The sequence below is a fragment of the Panthera tigris genome, chromosome B2, assembly GCF_018350195.1.
Source record: "Panthera tigris isolate Pti1 chromosome B2, P.tigris_Pti1_mat1.1, whole genome shotgun sequence".
Lineage (NCBI taxonomy): Eukaryota > Metazoa > Chordata > Mammalia > Carnivora > Felidae > Panthera > Panthera tigris.
In genome coordinates, this window is record NC_056664.1 from 150,395,371 (window position 1) to 150,414,549 (window position 19,179).

The 19,179-nt window shown below is 44.5% G+C and overlaps 1 protein-coding gene across 4 annotated transcripts; it reads right to left on the minus strand.

The window, feature by feature from the left end:
* Window positions 1–495: 495 nt before the first annotated feature.
* On the minus strand, window positions 496–18,986 carry PHF10 (PHD finger protein 10). Of its 4 annotated transcripts, none has more exons than XM_042987553.1 (12): window positions 18,880–18,986; window positions 16,712–16,818; window positions 14,247–14,377; window positions 13,571–13,648; window positions 11,555–11,688; window positions 11,308–11,457; window positions 10,561–10,670; window positions 8,889–9,042; window positions 6,733–6,888; window positions 2,185–2,293; window positions 1,730–1,918; window positions 496–660 (listed from the first exon to the last, which is right to left on the minus strand). In XM_042987553.1, exons 1-12 carry the CDS (start codon window positions 18,964–18,966, stop codon window positions 575–577), a joined length of 1,491 nt encoding a protein of 496 aa, XP_042843487.1. In that variant the 5' UTR covers window positions 18,967–18,986; the 3' UTR covers window positions 496–574. The 4 variants fall into 4 exon arrangements, with proteins under 4 accessions (XP_042843487.1, XP_042843486.1, XP_042843488.1 ...); XM_042987552.1 differs by having other exon boundaries at window positions 13,571–13,654; XM_042987554.1 differs by lacking the exon at window positions 18,880–18,986 and adding an exon at window positions 17,396–18,372 and having other exon boundaries at window positions 13,571–13,654.
* Between the last annotated feature and the right edge of the window lie 193 nt (window positions 18,987–19,179).

Here is a 19,179-nt window from a genome sequence, read left to right on the forward strand (position 1 = left end):
CGAAATGTACCCCTTCCTATCTCTTCGCCGGGGTGTGGCCTAAAGCTCCAGGCCTGCCGTGAGGATCCACCTGGAGCCCTACTCGGGTGGATCCCAGGTGTGCCCCTGCCCCCCTGCCCCCCTGCCCCCTGCCGGTTAAGGTCATTTGCACTGATCACCTGCAGCTATCTTAGCAATTAAAATTCGTCCATTATTAAGTAATTTTGTTATGCTACCCATGACTGGCCAGAAACAATACAGATTAGGAAAACTTCATGCAAATAAAGTTTCAGGCCAAAGAGAAATAAAGTACTTCAATTAAGTTGCATATATTTCCACTGAATTTCTGGAGAGAGCCAAAGCCCTAAGAGACTTTAAAAAAAAAAAAAAAAAAAAAGAAAGAAAAATGAACTATTTCTCTACCTGAAATTGGTTTTAAGAGGAATAGTAGCTTATAACAAATGAATCAACTTAACATTTTAAGCACATCATGAATTTCAGAAATCTTTTATTGGCAAAAAATCAAGAATGTAAATAAATTGGCACCAAGTAGTTCATTTAAATCCGTATTACAATATTGGGGTCAAAAACTATTTTATCCCTCTTTGCTGTTTTTCCCCCTTCTGCCCACTTTCCTGGGTGTTGGGGGGGCTCGCTGACAACAGTCACAAATCCAGCGACCTAGGAGAAAAATTGTTAGTTTAGTATGAAATTTAATTTTTTAGGACTGAATTGTAAACCTATTTGGCTCTCCTTCCTTAGCTATCACTAGTGATATTTTTTTTGTGGATGTGTGACGTGAAAGGCACCTGTAAGTTACTTAATTTAAGGAGAAAAATGGAAACTTCCCTTAGGACAACCAGTGTAATCGATGCCATGTAAAAGTCAGCGCAAGTTGGGGTGGGGCAGGGGCGGAGATCAATACCATACAGTGATCTGGACCTTTAAAAAACTACCACAGTCCTTTCTGAAACCCAAACACCGTCATCCTTTAGAAGTTCAAAAGTACATATCCTGTATAAACCCCGTTACTGACTTGGGCTTATCTTCAGCCTTTTTCTCTGCTGCTCAGCGGCGGCTGCACGTGCAAACATCCTCTCAAGTCCTGGTGCACCAGACACAGCACTTTAAACTTCTCAAGCATCTGACCGCACGGCAGTGAACCCCACCTAGGCACTTACTCCATCTGATTCACTACCAAACTTTAAGTCACCCGCTTCTTAACGACTCCCAGGAAACCGTTCTAGGCGTGTGTTTCATGAAGTATTATACGGTGTTAACTATGCAAGTAAGTTCTAAATTTACACAATCGTATGTAACATTTTAGTCCAATTACTGTGATTTATTCTTCAGCTCTGTTCCAAAGTTATCTGGAATTGTCATGCTGCCTCATTTTCTAGAAATCTGGTTTACTATTTATAAAGGCATAGCAGTCATTTTTGTTAAGTTTCTGAATAGAGGACATAAAAATAAAATCAAGGTTTTGAAACAAACGGATGCTCTTGCTTTAGCTCTCACTAGAAAGACTTGAGTTCATTCTATACATTGAGCCCTATTCCAAAACTTGGACGAGGCCCCCTGACACCCATTTGTCCTTTAGCCGGGGCACCTAGGGATGAAAGGCACGTGGACACTATGTGGAGAACCACAGCTTTGGTCACTTCTCGGCAATAGAAGGATCTTTACGGTGTTTATGCAGCCTTTAAAAAAATGACGGCGCAGTCCCTTCACTCCTTTTTGTAATCTTTACCTGATGGAATAGCACCAAGGCCCACACAAAAAGTATGATAACCTCTGTCACACACATCACAGAACATCATTTCTTCTTCATGGTGGGGTTGTCCACACACAATGCAAGTTTTACACTCCATACACTGCCAAGGGTAGGTCTTAATCATAGAAACAAGCTCCATGGTCATATCCAGGCAAGAAGGGTGGCCTAAACCAAAACCAGTATTAGTATTTCACAAAAGAGTTTTGAATTTAACACGGCACAATAAAACGCTAGTTTGCATCGGGATTTCTCAAGAATGGCTACAGTGTCCAATCACCAGAGATGAAAACCCATGGGCTGCTTTTCTATGCGTTACAAGTTACCCTCTATACTTGGAGATTTGATTCAGGTCTAGCGGACAACTAAAGATCCTGGTTTCTGAAGCAACAAATAGGATGGTTAAAATGTTAAGAAGACATGTCAATACTTACCACTATTATCACACTGGGAGCAGTGTATAAGTGATTCAGCCTTCCCTTTCTTGTTGGACTCCTTACCCTTCAGACAAATTCCACATAGAGCATTTGGAATGACCTTTGGCTGGAAGGGTAGAAGAGGGCTATAAATTCATGCCAGAAGTACTCACTATGGGTTCACAAGGAATTGTCACTGCCTCATCTTTACTTTTAGTAACTCGTTAACAATCTTTTAGAAAGACCTAACTTGAGAGAGTCGGCTTTCAAAAATACAACGGCCTGCTGACTAAAGCCTTAGGTTTCGTTTTAAAATTTTGTCAACAGCATGATCTAGGTCTGGATTAAGTGTAGCATTCTACATTCCCTACATGCACAGTAAGATCTGCGTAATGAGCTGGAAGGGGAAAAAACTAAATGCAATGTCAAACTGCACTATTAATTGGAAGAAGAAATTCAGGTACCAAATGACCTTTACACGTAAGTAAGGCTTCTTATAAAACAGAAGACTCAGTCTTAAGCAGCTCATATACTGATTTTGTTTAAAAACTGATTATTTCCCAAATTGTAAAAATAGATCTATAAAACCTAAGTTATAAAATCAATGTTTTAATATTTTTAATTGGAAGATGTCTCATCCATACATTGTCACGTGCACAAATGTTTCTGGGAAATAGCTGTGATTATTCCCTTTGCATATCTAATAATAAAAGAGCTTATACTTAGGGGAAAGCATTCGTATGAGATACAAAACAAAAGAGAAGTTTTCAAGCAAGCAAAAAAAATAGTAACTTAAAAAATTACACACACCCTCATATTTTGAGTACCATTCTTTTTTTCAGATTAAAGATTTGCTCCATCCAACGAAGGTATATTTGGGTTTTAAAACACACTTAGCGACACATGGAAAAGGACAAAGAAGAAAAGATTCACAGCACCTACAATTACCGGGGGAGGGAGAACATTCAAACATCCCAGTTTTGACCATGATAAAATGATGTTCAGTCATGCTACAGGAATACGTAAGTAACTGTGGCAGAAAAAGGAGAGCGAGCGTGGGCCAAGATGGATGGGCTAGGACCGTGTGTCTACAGGAACTGGGGGGGAGTTACCAAATTGCCGTATTTCTGTTTTATTCCAACCCAGCCAAATGCATCTTCTATTTCCCTCTCCTAAGTTATTAAACCAAAGAGGAGCCTAAAGGAAACTCTAACTTTGTATATAGTATTCCAGCTTTGAAATGTCTCACTGCCACCTTCAAAACCTGTAAGGCCTAAACAATTTGTTCTTAATTCTTTAAGTTTATTTTTTTTTAATTGTCTTTCTTTTGCAAAAGATGACAGAGGCGTTCAAAAATAATTTTTGGCTTATTTATTTAAAAAAAAGTCAACCTTATACATAAATATAATAAAAACAATAACTCTAAACAATCACAAACGTCTCTACAAAATAATAAATATCATGGGAGTTAAAACATACATATAAAACTTTACCGTTAACTATTCTACATCTCCTGTACGTGTATCTCTATACCCTGCTCCCCAACACAAGGGCAGTGTCACGTGCTCAGCCGTGCGCGTCTTACAAAGCAGTCCCCTTCCGTCGTTGCTGCTACATTCTAAGAATAAGGTTCTCGCTGTGTTTCCTACAGTAAATAAAAAATAGCTACAAGTGCACTTCTAGGACCCAAGTTCCGATTCAGTGACGACCAAATCTGGAACTGCCGTAATATACAGCAGAAAGCTACCTCTCAGCACAGCCAAATAACCACCTCCTTTGGTTATGCCGCCTGCACTGAATGTGAAAGATCTACTTTAATACGTGTAGTTGAAGTTAGACACTGGCATACCACGTACTGGATTATCTTTCACTGAAGTCAGGGAAGTAACTACACAGTATCAAACTCTAAAAGGAGAACTCCTCATGGGAGATCCCTTACAAAAGTCAAAAATGAGGAAAACACAAGGCTAGTCATTCACATTCTAGAGCAATTCAAGTTCTACAGCCATTAAAACATACATTAAACACCTATGATAAAAAGGGACACCAAGAAAATTCTAGGTTTACTTCTAAGCTTGAAATCATAGTATTTCGTTAAGTCACTTAGAATTTTTCTTACCCAATAGTCTTCATCTTGATGAAAAGAGGAAGTGACAGGGGAGGAGACAGACAGAGAAACAGAGAGAGAGAGAGAGAGAGAGAGAGAGAGAGAGAGAGAGAGCGAGCGAGCTCGGCAGCATTTTCTATGGCAATTCTCTGTTCGCTCAAGCACTCAGCTCTCTGAGAAGCCAGCCACACTGCTCACGCCCAGTTCCACCAGCTGGGAAGCCAGTGTCTGAAGGAGACTCCTGTGATGGAGTAGGAAGGGAACAGTGTGCAGAACTCCTGCGAAGACGGATGGAACAGAACCCCGTGTCTGACAGAGACAGTTCTAGAAACTGCAACATCAAAGTGTCACTGCTGATAAGAAAATTAAAATACTCATCCGAACAGCTCTCGGCATCTCAAATACAAGGCTCACGATACCCTCACTTTCCTGCTTGAAAAATAACCAAAGATAAGCGAGACTTTCACGGCAGCAGAAACATAGTATAGATTTTAATTATATACTCGCAACCCAGGCCTGACTCCTAACAATATGCTTTAATTTCAGGTTAATGTAACCCAAATAACAGTGTCCTACAAATTAAGGGCAAGCACTAGTGAATCTTATTAAGCAAGACATCAGCTACGCCATCATTTTCCTTAACTCAAGCACATTCGCATATATGAGCTTCAGCTTGAAGTACCCTAATGTTTAGGCACATCTTGGCTTATTAATATATCTTTCATAGAGAGGTTACTTTTAATAAACATGTTCATATTAACGTATGAAGCCTAGATACTGGTTGTTCTAAACTCTGAAATACCTGAAACACTTTAAGCTACTAAAAATGTTCACAGAAGTCATAAAATGTGTATTTTGCAGATTACACTCCCTTGAGTCATATCAATGTAAGTTAATCTATATGATTTCTTGCATATTAAATCAATGATACTGTGGAATAATTCTTCATTTTCAGCCCCTATTAAACATCTGCTTCGACACTCTGCACCCTGAACCCATGATGAATTCAGGCTCACTCTGAAAGGGCTCCGAAACGCAGACAGGGTAGGGTGCTCTGCGCGGCCGCTCCCATTTGCAGACCAGCACGCACACACCAGGCTAACTTTCCAAGATTTAATCTTTGGAGTTCATTTGCTTTTGATTATTAAGCATTAATTTACGTCTTTAGTTTAAAAAATTAGGTAAGCCGTATACATAAAAACAAGTATAAAAACCACACGGCCGCAGCCCCCCCAAGCCATCTGATGCGAATGAAGCTTGGGATTTGCTCGCCATCGTCCGGAAAAACGTGTGCGTTTCAAAATTGATCATCATATAAAGGCATTTTCTAATTAAATGTGGATTAAATACACTCATTTGTTAACTTGCTTTTTTCACTTCAGGAAAAGAAAGGGAAGTGAACCATGAGAAGGTTCTGGCTGAGGAAGGGAAGCCGGCTGGCAGCTCGCTCGCCCCTGTTCTTCCAGATCATCCACCGCGACCCCAATCTGACACACGACAATTGTTTAACAATCCCACTCGGTAAAACTACCCAATCACCTTACTCGAAAACGTTCCTTCAAAACACTTTCGTAACCACAATGGAAAGCATATTCTGACACATTCCAGACCCTATGAATGGTCAATTTTACTATTACCACCCAGAACATAAAACTGTGCGGCTAATTCCAGTCTTTTTAGGACATTCCTAACCCCCCGTCTAGGGATAAGGCCACTCACCTCTCACCTAAGCCTCTGGAGGGGAAGGGACAGACAGCAGGAGGAACCACAAAAATAATATTGCTGATAGCATAATACCTTCCTCTGAGAACAGCCAGACCGGAAGTTAACAAGTATATATACACAGAAGCCAGATCACGTCACTAAATAACATTTCAATCCTTGTCATAGAAGCATAGAGACTATTTGCCAAGGTCAGGCTAAAAATCACCACAATGTAAATAACAGGTTTTCCTGTTTTCTATCACAGAGTTCGTTGAATTTGGCAAATGGATCAAGTAATCTTAAATTAAACCCAGATCTTTCTCCAGGAGAGGCAGCTTATTCTAAGAGTCTATCCACCCAGACTTTACAGCTTAGCATGCTCGGCTATTCGAAATACTAGGATATTTCAAATGCCAGATAATTACGATCTTTACCCCAAAGAAACGAAGTATAAAGTTCTGCTAGGAAGTAATTTTTTTTAAATCCATACTTGCCTGGTTATTGTTTAAAAGACAAAAAAAGATTTTCTTATAAATTGTACATATACAGAAAACAGAAGCTAAACCATAGGCAGAAGTGACAGAAAAGCCACCAGGAAAATAAAGCACAACAGGAGGAAGCTGACAGAGGGCACACAGCACAGGACAGCAGTGGATGCAGCAGGCAGGCCTCCACCACTTGGAGTCAGAGTTAAACTATCTCGGGGAGAGAGGCTGCTCAGGAAGGAAGCGGAGTCAGGGGCTTTTTTCTTCTACCTTGTACCCAGGGACTGACTTGGACAGTACAGAACGTTTGGAAGCATCTTTTCTTGGAGTAGCAGCTTTGTCCTTGGATCTCTGTCTTCCCGGGAGAGGCTCCTCCTGGCCTTCGGGAAGGCCTTCTCCTTCAGACACGTTGCCGGAGGAACTGTCCTGGAGGTCAAAGGCAAAGACAAAGATTCCTTGGAATTCACATAGATTTGAGCGCGAATTCTGAAAACTACAGCAAACATTCAAAAAGAAAAAAAGGTTTCAAAGTTCCGTCAATTTAAAAATAAAAAGATAATTATAAGAAAACTCTTCCCAGTGGAGACTAAACAGGTCATGTTAAAAACCACGTATCTGTCTTACACACGACAGCAGAAAGCAGACTGTACCTTAACCAACTTTGTGTCCCGCCTTAATCAACACTAGCAGGGTGATCTACTCCAGCCGGCGCTACACCATTTTGCCATATCACAAGGGAGCCTACTTGTTTCGCAGAAAAAACTATTTAAGGAATAAACTGTCTTAAATAAGCGAGGATATTTTTACCGAGTAATAAACGTCACTAAAGAAGTTCTTCAAGTACACGCTCGTAGGCCAGTGCAGCGATCACTGAGCCTTCACGACAGTATCAGATACGTTTTAGGTGTTCAAAGTTTAAAAGCTTGGTATCTGACCATCTAATGCTTCATTTGTTGACTTAAAATTTTCTAATTAAAATAAAAATGTTACGTTCGTATAAATTATGAAAATTATAAATGAAACAATTGGGTTATCCATAACCACTCCGGTAAGCATTCTGAGACAACTCCTGGGAACATGACTGCATCTCCTTTTAATTTTTCTAGGTGTGTCTGCACACACACAGATACCAGATTCACACACTCACACACACACACCCCACCTACACAGATCCCCTCATTTAAAAAAAAAAAAACACAAAAAACACAAAACTTGAGGGGCGCCTGGGGGGCTCAGTCGGTTAAGCGACTGACTTCAGCTCAGGTCACGATCTCAAGGGTTGCAAGTTTAAGCCCCATATGGGGCTCTGCTGTCGGCACAGAGACTGCTTTGGATCCTCTGTCCCCCTCCGTCTGCCCCTCCCCCGCCTGTGCATGCACACACAAGCACTCTCTCTAAAATAAACATTTAAAAAAATAAAAATAAATAAAACACAAAACTGGATTACACTGTGTATACACGTTTTTCAATTAAGTATTGTGTGCATTTTATTACATCACTAAATCTTCTCTGAACTTCATTACTATCGTATAAATATATCACCCACTGTTGACATGAGGTGTATTCTTAATTTTCATTATAAAAACTACCGTTGACACTCCAATGGACATTTTTTTCCTACTTAAATGTTGTCCTTCAGATAAACTGTTAGTGTATTTGCTAGGTCAAATTCTGCGGAAATTAAGAATCTTGGTAGATACCATGCATGAAATGCTCTCCTGAAATGTGGGACTCATTTATACTCCTACAGGCAGAATGAAGGAAAGTCACCTCCAACATGTCCTGGCCACACCACAGCGCCCCTTTTCCCAAAACAGAAAGCGGTATCTGGACAGAAGCGGTATCGTCACTTTAATACTGGAACGGCATCTGATTTTATGCGACACGCATCATTAAATGTTGCAGAAGTTGCCGGTGACAAACACGCCCGCCCCCAGAAGGTGGCCCGCTCCCGGGCTCAGGTGGGACACCGTGAAGGCTGAGAGTGGCGAGCCGCCTGACACACGGGCCGAGTCAAACCAGAATCCTCTGCCGTCACAGCGTCTGCTCTCCTTCGCTCCCGCGGACGCCGCCACCTTGCCCGGTAACGGATCGGTGCTCTTAACACTGCCCGTAGGAAGCCTACGATGATTAATTACGCAACAGGCACACAAGCGAACGTGCTCCCCAAACCAAGACAGCCGAATACAGAATTGCACGGTAAGGTCTGTACCCTTTCCTAACCTGCCTGTGAGAACTACAAAGGGGCGACTTTAACAACACTTACAAAGGCACACAGTCTGTGTCTAGGCACAGAGTCATTTTCCTAATGGCAGCTTTCGGGGAATTACACGCCGCCGACCTTGAAACAGAGGGTGACGTGCTCCGGGAGAGCGGTCAGCACGCACTTCAAGGAGACGCCTCCTCGTACAGAGAGATGTTCCTACCGAAGTGCCTTTATGTTTCCGCTTCTCGTCGCCTCGACCGTCCTCGGCGTCGTCCGAGTCACCATCGCTATCCAGGGCCGGCAGCTCAGGGTCCAGCGGGGGCTCGTAGAGGGCCGTGTTTAACGGCAGATACCGCAGCTCGTCTGCTGAGTACCTGAGGTTCAGAGGGACGGGTTTCAGTTCCCTTTTATTAGGAACGTGAACGAACGAATCTGCGAGCCACAAAGATGGCCCTAATTTTCTCAGTTAACCGCAAATACTTCTGGAAAATGATTACACATGTAATAAATGAGTTTTCATTTTGGAGAGTAATACATAAAAAGCCCAAACATTTTTTCATCAGGCTAAGAGCATAAAATATGCCTTTGATTCTTTCTGTCAAAAGAGAATGTCTCCGTCCTTTATCCTCAACCCCAAAAAGGAGAAAAATAAAAATATCAGCAGAGGAAGGCGGAACCCCGCACAAACCCCAGGCCGCCTGACGCCCCCTCCTTCCCAGCTCCCTAAGTCCTCGCAATCTGTGGGTCCGCCACAGGCAGACAAAACACTTGGATTTAAGGAACAAAATTTTGAGCAGCAAGTTACTTAAAAACTTATGAAGCATGTATTCTAACAAGTGTCATCATCTATCCTGTCCGAAACTAGACATCACAACCGCTCGCCCAGTCGGGTGGCGCCCGCAGCAGCTGACTTATTGTCGCCGTTCCCATCCGCGGCCCGCCCTCCGCCGCTTCGCACCCTGTCCGCACTGGAAACCTGCGTTAAGAAGCAGGCACAGAGGTGTCCGGGGGCTCAGTCGGTTAAGCGTCCGACTTCAGCTCAGGTCATGATCTCGTACTTTGTGGGTTCGAGCCCCGCGTCGGGCTCTGTGCCAACAGCTCAGAGCCCGGAGCCTGCTTGGGATTCTGTGTCTCCCTCTCTCTCTGCCCCTCCCCCACTCATGCTGTCTCTCAAAAATAAACATTAAAAAAAAAATTTTTAAGTAAACAAAAGATAATAATTTGCTGACCCCAAAATAAAAAAACTAAAATCCGCTAAGCTATGATTTAAATTGGATTTTCAAATAGTATGATCCTATCGTCCATTTTAAACCCTATAAAGAACGGTCTCTATCCTAAACAGCATAAGGTTTAAGGCTGAAGTAAAAGCTGAGATTCTCAAACAAGATGGTCCTGTGTTAGCCTCGCTCTCAGTGCCCCCCAGGCTGGGAAAGAGGGAAGTGGCGTTCTTGCGCCGCGGAGTGGAAGCAGCGGCCAGGCCAGGGCGGCCGCGCTCCCCGCTCCACACGCTCTGCAGACTGAGCCGGTGCTGTCCGGCGGGCGGCCGTAAAAACGCGGCCAACAGCCCGCAGGCCTGGGAGTCTGCATTCCCAGCAAGCTTTCAGTGACACGGGGGCCACGGGGCCACGAAGCGCACTGTGGACGCTCCGGCGCCTGTCCACGGAGACACAGGAGGTGGGCAGGAGACAGGCAGTGGCGGCTTCAGGAGCAGACGTTCAAATTCCAGTCGAAGGGTGTCCTTCACCGCAGAGCCACAGGAGACAGCAGGGACAGACCTCACACAGCATGTTAGGGCGGGACTTACAGAGCAGAAACTTTCTGGAGGCAAGTACACAGGACTCTGAAGTCCCTCACCAACACCCAATAGAAATGCTGATAAAACCAACAAATACCTTTTGTAATATTCCTGGAACTGTCCCGGGATGAGGGCCACTGGGTAAGAACTGACCTTGGTTCGCTCTGTCGGTAACACTTTGTACTTCCCTTGAGGCACCTGGATAACCTAGGGTAACATGAAGGGAAATACAAAACTGATTCCACGCCAGGAAACAAGGCTTTAGGAAAACAATCCCTCTTGTGCTCCACTGCACTCCTCCCCCAAAAGCTAAAATATCGGAGACACTAAGAACTACAAGCCAAGGGCAGGTGGTGTTACTAGCCGTACAAGTGAGTTTTATCTGGCTCTTCACCATGGCCATCGTGTCTGGGGAAAGGCGGTGTGTTTCTCACCCCCAAAGAACAAGGGGGCCCGGGCAACTTCTAAAACCCCTGCAGCTCAACGTCCTCGTCCATGAAATGAGAAAATGGCTAGTTTCAACCTCACAGGGCAACTGTGAGAGTTAAGTCAATAAACGCAGAAGTGCCTTACGATGACCCTTGGGACAAACAAGTATGATATATACCTATTAGTCTCGTTCGGCAGGTCAGCCACAAAGCAAACGGTCCCTCCCCCCAACACACGCGCGCGCGTGCGAACAGAGCGTTACTGGCACATCGTTAAAAATTCTATCTTAAGTTCTGGGGCAGAAAAGGACACAACTGCCGGTACAAAAAATAACAATAATAAAGGAGGTACTAAGCACTCTACCATAACAAGCAATAAGTGAGGTTCAGGAGCTAATAAATGTAAGCAATCCTACGTGTGTCTGCAAGTCAAAATACGCTCTTCTCTCTTCCATACGCTCCCGGTTCAAGTTGCTGTTAAATTCGGCTGCTTTTTTGGCAGCTTTCTTAATGTACTCGGGCACTTTGCTGGCTTCAACTTTCTGAGTATTCTGTTGTTGCATTTGCTGAAATAAAAATATTACATTTCGGAAATCACATATAACCTTACAAAATGTCGTTCTCCCTAAACCGACCAAAAGACGGTAGTCACTCAATACTTACAGAATACTCTTTATAATGATCTGTAATTCGCTGACGTTCTTTTTCTTGTAAAATAACAGAATACTCAGCATGTTTGGCTGGATACTCTTTTATCATTAAATCAATCACTTCATCACTGCGCAATGCTGTTAAACCTATGGTAGACGAAAAAAAGGATAGTAGAAAAGCTCTTTTAAGGTTAAGTGAACAAAACCATTTTTCAAAATTTGCTTTTCCTTCAAACTACTCTTTAAAGGTTTTCCAATAGTCCAAGGAAAATACTGTAATATATTCAAAAATAGTAAAACAATATTCATAATATAAAGTCAAACAATTTTTAAAAAGCTCATGGTGGCGCCTGGGTGGCTCAGTCAGTTAAGTGTCCAACTCTTGATTTCAGTTCATGATCTCAAGGTTCGTGAGTTCGAGCCCCACCTCAGGCTCTGTGCTGACAGTGTGGAGCCTGCTTGGAATTCTCTCTCTCTCCCTCTCTGTCTGCCCCCTCCTCTGCTTACTCTCTTTCTCTCAAAAATAAATACATAAACTTAAATTGAAAAAAATAAAATAAATAAAAGCTCATCAAAGAGGCAAAGGAGGGGCACCTGGGTGGCTCAGTCAGTTAAGCGTCTGACTTCGGGTCAGGTCACGATCTTGCAGTTTATGAGTTCAAGCCCCACGTTGGGTTGTGTGCTGACAGCTCAGAGCCTGGAACTGCTTCGTATTGTGTGCCTCCCTCTCTCTCTGCCCCTCCCCTGCTCACGCTCTGTCTCTCTCTCAAAAATAAATATTAAAAAAAAAAATTTTTAAAGAGTCCAAGGAAAATATATCAATTTTTCAACCAAAAATTTTTTTAAGATCAAAGTACTAAAAACATGTATCTCTTTATTAAAAACACTTGCTAAGGGGCACCTGGGTGGCTCAGTCGGTTAAGCGGCCGACTTCGGCTCAGGTCATGATCTCTCGGTCCGTGAGTTCAAGCCCCGCGTCGGGCTCTGTGCTGACAGCTCAGAGCCTGGAGCCTGTTTCAGATTCTGTGTCTCCCTCTCTCTGACCCTCCCCTGTTCATGCTCTGTCTCTCCCTGTCTCAAAAATAAATAAAACATTAAAAAAAAAATTTTTTTAATAAAAAAATAAAAAATAAAAACAATTGCTAAGTAATGATGCACACTAACCATAGACAATTCAAGATTAAGGATTTTTTTTTTTTTTTTTTTTTAGTGTTTATTTTTGAGAGAGAGAGTGAGCAGGGGAGAGGCAGAGAGAAGAGAGAGAAGAGAGAGACAGACAGACAGACAGACACAGAATCTGAAGCGGGCTCCAGGCTCTGAGCTGTCAGCACAGAGCCTGACAGAGGACTCGAACCCACAAGCCATGAGATCATGACCTGAGTCGAAGTCATGGATGCTTATTAACCAACTGAACCACCCAGGCGCCCCAAGGATTATTCCTAATCCAATATCCTTAACTAAGTAATGATATTAGAAGAAAAAAGTTTTTCAATGTATCCCAATTCTTGGTCTTCAAATCAATACACTAGAAACACTATACAAGTCCATTACAATTTCAACAGAAGCATCAGCACACACACAAGCCATACACGTAATTTTCAAGACTCATAGTATCAGATGAAACCAATCCCTGTGACAAACACCCACGGTTTTGTGTTAAAAAGTACCCACATCGCACTACTATGTTTATGTAAGAAAAACTGCAAAGCAAGCATGGAGATAATGATACAGAACTAAAAACTGAGCAAAATGTGCCTTTTAAGAGATAAAGACCCACACTTTTAAAAACTACTGTAAAACTTCCCACGTAACACATGCTCTGACGCTTCCGTGAAAGCTAATAGAAAATGATATTGCTATAAAATGTCATTTTCCTTTCTTTTCACAAAAACTAAAAGTAAACAATCTAGCACTTAAATACTTCAATCTATTTTACTAATTTTGTAAAATCCTTTAAGAAAGGGGATCGATGCCCATCCAGTACCGCGTCGAGAACGTACGCTCTCAACCTTCGCATGCAGAGCGTTACCTAGAGTGCACTGAGTTTCTGTGATGACATTCAGCTCCCTCAGGTAGAGCTTCTCTTTGTGAGACAGATCTCGTCGCTCTAAATCTCCAAAAAAAAAAGCAAACGGAAGACTATTAAAAAGTCTTTTACATTTGTGACATTATGCATACGTAAAACTTTAAAAACTTAAAAAACTTCTTAAAAAGTTTCCAAAGTTAAACTCTTCACAGATTTAAAAGTACTGCGTGTTATCTTTTCCAAAGATTATTAGAGACCATGCAATCTTACGAATTCAAGAAATAAAAGTTAACCCACGGCAAGAATAACTTAGTTGACACAGATAGCCTTTCTCAAATGCAGACCCAGCCCGTGCAGCTGCCTCCGTGGCGAAGGTCAGGGAGCAACGGCCAAGGACCAGAGCCCTGGTGCTTATGGCTATACAATGACTTTTTCTACAACATTCCCCAGGAAATTCACCTTCCTCATTTCACTTTTAAGTCAGTTTATAAGGCAGGAGAGTCGACTGGGAGTAGAGAGAGATGTTGGGTGACAGCAGCAAATGAAAAGCAGCCAGCAGAACATAAAGTGCGTTACAAATGATCCATACTCGAGTATTCGGAAATTGACAACCTATCCGAAAGAATCCCGATTAGTTAAAAGTTAGACTTAATCTGTTACATAAACTAAGACTTAATACCTGGATATTTCCGCTTAAAGGAGGTCACACCCAAATATTCACTGACTTGCTCTTGAAGCATATAGTATTCTCCTGTTTCATCAGGTGGCCATTTGTACTCTATCAAATTTTCTGCTGGATAGTAGCTAAAGCTAAGCACAGAAATACGCATTATGCCTTAAATGTGGCTTTTATTAAATTTTAATCATTTCTATTTTGGGGGGATCTATTTTTGAGAATGTTTATTTTTAAGAACTTTGTACAACTACTTTAATTATTTAAGTGCTCACTCCGTCTTCTGACTCTGCGATACAAACCAGCTCCCAGGTCTCACGTGTGTCCCAAGAATACAAAACAGGCAGAGGGAAAGGAAGCAACCACGTGCGCCACTAAACACGGAACACCAGACACTTCGTACGCCACTCACAACCGGGAGGAGTAAAGGAATCTTGTAGCGTAAGAGATCTACACGGCCACAACACGGTGGCGATACCCATTCTGAATTCTCAGTCTCAGGCTTCACACCCAATGTCCACTCTTTCGTCCACCCAAGGTACCAAGTCATCAACCTTTTTCCCATCTGCTATTCAGTGAGTCACAAACAGCGAAGAAAGCAACACTCCAAAACCCGTTACTCAATGAACTGAACTACAGACCAGTCGTTTGTTCTCAAAGACTCCACAAATCCAGAAGAGAACAGAAAGAGAACAGACCTAGTCTGATGGTGCCAGTGTATCGCCCATCGACCCCAATCCTGAAGAGCTGACTACAGGTTTCTGGACCTGGCCAACGCAACCTCTAAATCTCATCAACGGACAACAGAGGCGAGAATGGGACGGTTTTATGAACCCGATTAAAAGTGACAAACAAAAAGAAGAGGTTTCTTCAAAACTAGTGCTGGGAAACTGGACATCCAAATGCAAAAGCATGAAATTGGACCCTAACCTCCTACCACATTCAAAAATAGGTCAACAACCTCAGTACAAGAACCAAAACTAGAAAACTCTTAGAAGAAAACACAGGAGTCGCTCTTCATGATCTCAGATCTGGCGATGGATTGTAGATCTGACACCAAAGTCATGAGCAACAAAAGAAAAGTAATCATTTGGACTTCAGAATTAAAAATTGTGTGCATCAAAGGACACTACCAATGGAGTGAAAAGGCAAACTATGGAATAGAAGAAAGTATCTGCGAGTCCCGCACCTCACAAGGGATGAACGTCCAGAATGCCTAAAACACTGCAACTCAACAACAAAAAAACAAACAACCCAACTTAAAAAGGGCGAAAACACTTAAGTAGACATTTCCCCAAAAGATTTACAAAAAAGCACATGACAAGATGGTCAACATCACTAGTCCTTATGGAAATTCAAACCAAAGCCACAGTGAGGTGCCAGCTCATATCTCTTAGGACAGCCACAATCGCAAGAACTGGGAAAAACAAATCGGGAAGGACGCGAGCAAACTGCAACTGTGTGCACTGCTAGTAGGAACAGAGAATGGGGAGTCTGCTGCGGAAATCAGTTTGGGGGGTCCTCAAAAGCTAAAAACAGAATTCCAGTATGAACCAGCTATTTTTCTCCACGGGATATACCCAAAGGAACTGAACACAGGGACCGTGAGCGCCTGGATGGCTCAGTCGGTTGAGCGTCTGACTTCGGCTCAAGTCACGATCTCACGGTTCATGGGTTCGAGCCCCGCGTTGGGCTCTGTGCTGACACCTCAGAGCCTGGAGCTTGTTTTGGGTTGTGTCCCCCTCTCGCTCTCTGCCCCTCCCCCACTCACGCTCACAGCCTCTCTTTCTCGCTCTCAAAAATAAATAAACATTACCAAAAAATTACTTTAAAACAGGGACTCTGGACAGGTACTTATATCCCCACATTCACAGCAGCGTTATTCACAACAGCCAAAAGAGGAAAACAACCCTACCTCCTCAGTAGAGGAAAGTGCGAACGAAATGCACGGTCCACACAGTGGAGTACGACACAGGCTTAGAGAGAAAGGAAGTCCTAACACACACACAACACGGAGGAACTTTCAAGAAACGATGCTAACTGAAATAAGCCAGACACAACAGGACAAACACTGTAGGATTCCCTAAATATTATACGAGGTACCCCTAACATAGGCAAATTCATTAAGACAGTGAGTCGAATAACGGTTGCCAGGGGCTGGGGAAAGAGGAAAATGGCAACTTTTATTCCTTGATGATTACGAAGTTTCCGTTGGCAGCAGTGAAAACATTTTAGACAAAGCTGGTGGTGACAGCTCTACGACATCGTGAATGTCATCAAAATAGTTAAGATGATGAATTTTATGTGTATTTTATCACAATGAAAACATTTAATTGCACGGAGTAGCAACAGCATCGGTAGTGTCTGCCCTGGCCTGGGCCGGGGAGGGGGGAGGGGGGAGGGGGGAGGGGGGAGAGGGTGCAGAGAGAGACACACCACAGAACTACTACTGAGCAATGAAACGACAGTACCCGAGATCCTGACTTGGAGTCTCACAGCTCCTAGAGCTATCTCCAGAGCCCATTCGCCTCCTCTTGGATGGTTGGGTCCCATCGTTTGAATTATCTTCATTATCATCCTATACATTTGAAACATTCAAAACATAAGAAACAATAAAAAATAAGGAACACAGGATTACGTCTCATCCCAGACCTGCTAAAAGGCTCAACTTAAAGGCTTTTTAAGGACAACCTACTACACAAATGTTAACTTTCTACTGCAATTAAAAGGGGCCAAGAATCTGGCTTGGCGAGACCTGGAAAAAAAAAAAAAACCTAAAAAGTGATCTGCAATAATCAAAATAAGAAAATTCTCAATTAACCTGTAAATCTAAACCGAACTTTTAAAACGCCCTGTGGTTTAAACAAACATGTAAAATTGCTGCAACACTAAAATTAAAGCAAACCCTCCTATCCCAGCTACGGGAAAAAAACAAACAAACGTGTGGATCATTTAGTGCTTAACTCAACGTATGGCTGGTTGATCGGACTATGCTAACGGGCTCTCTTACATATTTCTATTCCCATGGGAAAAGGGCATACGAGGACTAGGGACAAGTTACCGATCCTGTTCATTTTTTTCTTACATTGCAAACATTTAGCAAAAACGTGCCCTAATAAGAGTCATTCGTCTATACAGCAGCACACAGTACACACCCCAGCCAACGGGAGGCTTCAACATGTTTAGGCGACATTGTCCGTGAGGAGACAGTAACGTCAAGACCAAGTTGCACCATCCACTCAGAAAGGAGCGATGCGTCAAATGTCAGGAAACTGACTTACTCACATATTAGCTAAAGCTTGATGATTGTAACGCTTACAAAAATACCTTTTAAAAAAAGTAATCAACGAAACATAGATTTGTCAGACAAATACAATGCTGTTCAATACCATGGTCCTCTTGCTATATAAAAGACAACTGTAAAAAGTAGAAGACAACTATAAAAGTCGCTGGCCATGCCACAGCTGGACGGGGGGCGCTCACAGGGCACTACCCTTCACCAGCCCAGGGGCTGTCTGCCAGCCGCTCCGGTTCTGAGACCATCACTGAGCCTGCAGGGCTTGCCTAAGGGAAGGGTTAAATGAGCTGAACACTGGGCAGCGCTTAGATCAAGGCCTAGCAGATACTGAGTGCCCTATAAAGTTAGTTCATACCACCATGGTGATCCTTAGCCTCCGACGGCTCCAGCTATTAGGAATTTACTCAGATTCTTTCCCAAACAGATAAACATACGCTACATTGTCCGTTTTGGTTTCCGTATAAGCACCATTCAATTACAGAGCCCTGGTACATTCCTATTAAGAAAGGCAACCAGGTAAGAGATGGAGAGCAGAAAATAAATGTATTCTCCAAAAAAATAGCATTTAACAGTAAGCATCACGATTAAGACAGTTCAGAGTCAACATTTCAGGCATAACTCCCTTTAGGCAAATTGATTCAAGGGGGGCTTTGTTGCCGTTTTTTGGGCTTTGGTTGTTTTGTTTTCTTTGGCTGTTTTACTCGCTTCTGGGCATTTTGAGCACTTGTATGTCGATTTAAGTATACTCCTCTTGCTTAAAAAGTTGAAACAGTCCAGAAAAGTTAAAAACGCAGAGCTGAAGGCACGGCTTCCCGGGCGGTGCTCTGACGCCGCGGCCCCCGCCCGCGCAGGTGCACGAAGGACCGGGGTGACCCCCGGCGCCCCCCCCCCACCCACCCCCCGGCGGTTCCGCACAAGCCAGCGGCGGGGCTGCGTCCCCGAGGGCGGTAAAAACTAAGTTCGCCGGCGGAGCCGCGCGCCGGCCGCCACTCAGTTCCTGCGACTTAGCGGACTCCAGGGGGTGCTGGCGGGGGCGCCCGGGGGCTCCACCGGGCCCGAGTCCCCGCACGAGGCCGGACCGGCCGCAGCCCCGGGGCCGCTTCCGCGAGGCGCTCTCCGAACCCGGCACCCGCGGGCCAGGCCTCCCCCCGCCGCCTCGGGGACCGACCGGGCAGCCGGGCGGCCTCGGGGGGTGGGGGCTGAGGGAGTGCGCCACGGCCTGCGGCTCGTCCGGGCGGGAAACGCGCGGCCCGGCCCCGCCGCCCGCCTCGGCTCCCCCCCCCCACCCCACCCCCGCCCCCGGCCCGTCCCCGCCCCGCCCCGCCCGGCGCCGCTCCTCACCTTCGGGGACGGCGCTCCGGGGGTGGCCGGGTCGCTGTCGCACGGCCGCGGGGACAGCGCCGTCCCGGGGCCGGCCGCCGCCGCCATCAGCCCTAGCGCCCCGCGCCGCCGCCTCCGCCGCCGCCGCCGCCTCGTCCCGGCCGCCGCCGCCGCCGCCGCCGCCGCCGCCGCCGCCGCCGCGCGGGCCGCCCGCCGCCCGGGCCCCGCCCCCTCCGCCCGCCCGCCGCCGCCCGGGGGCCGGCCCCTGCCGCCGCGCGCCCCGCGGCCCGCCAGCGCCGCCGCCACCGCCATGGCCGCCGC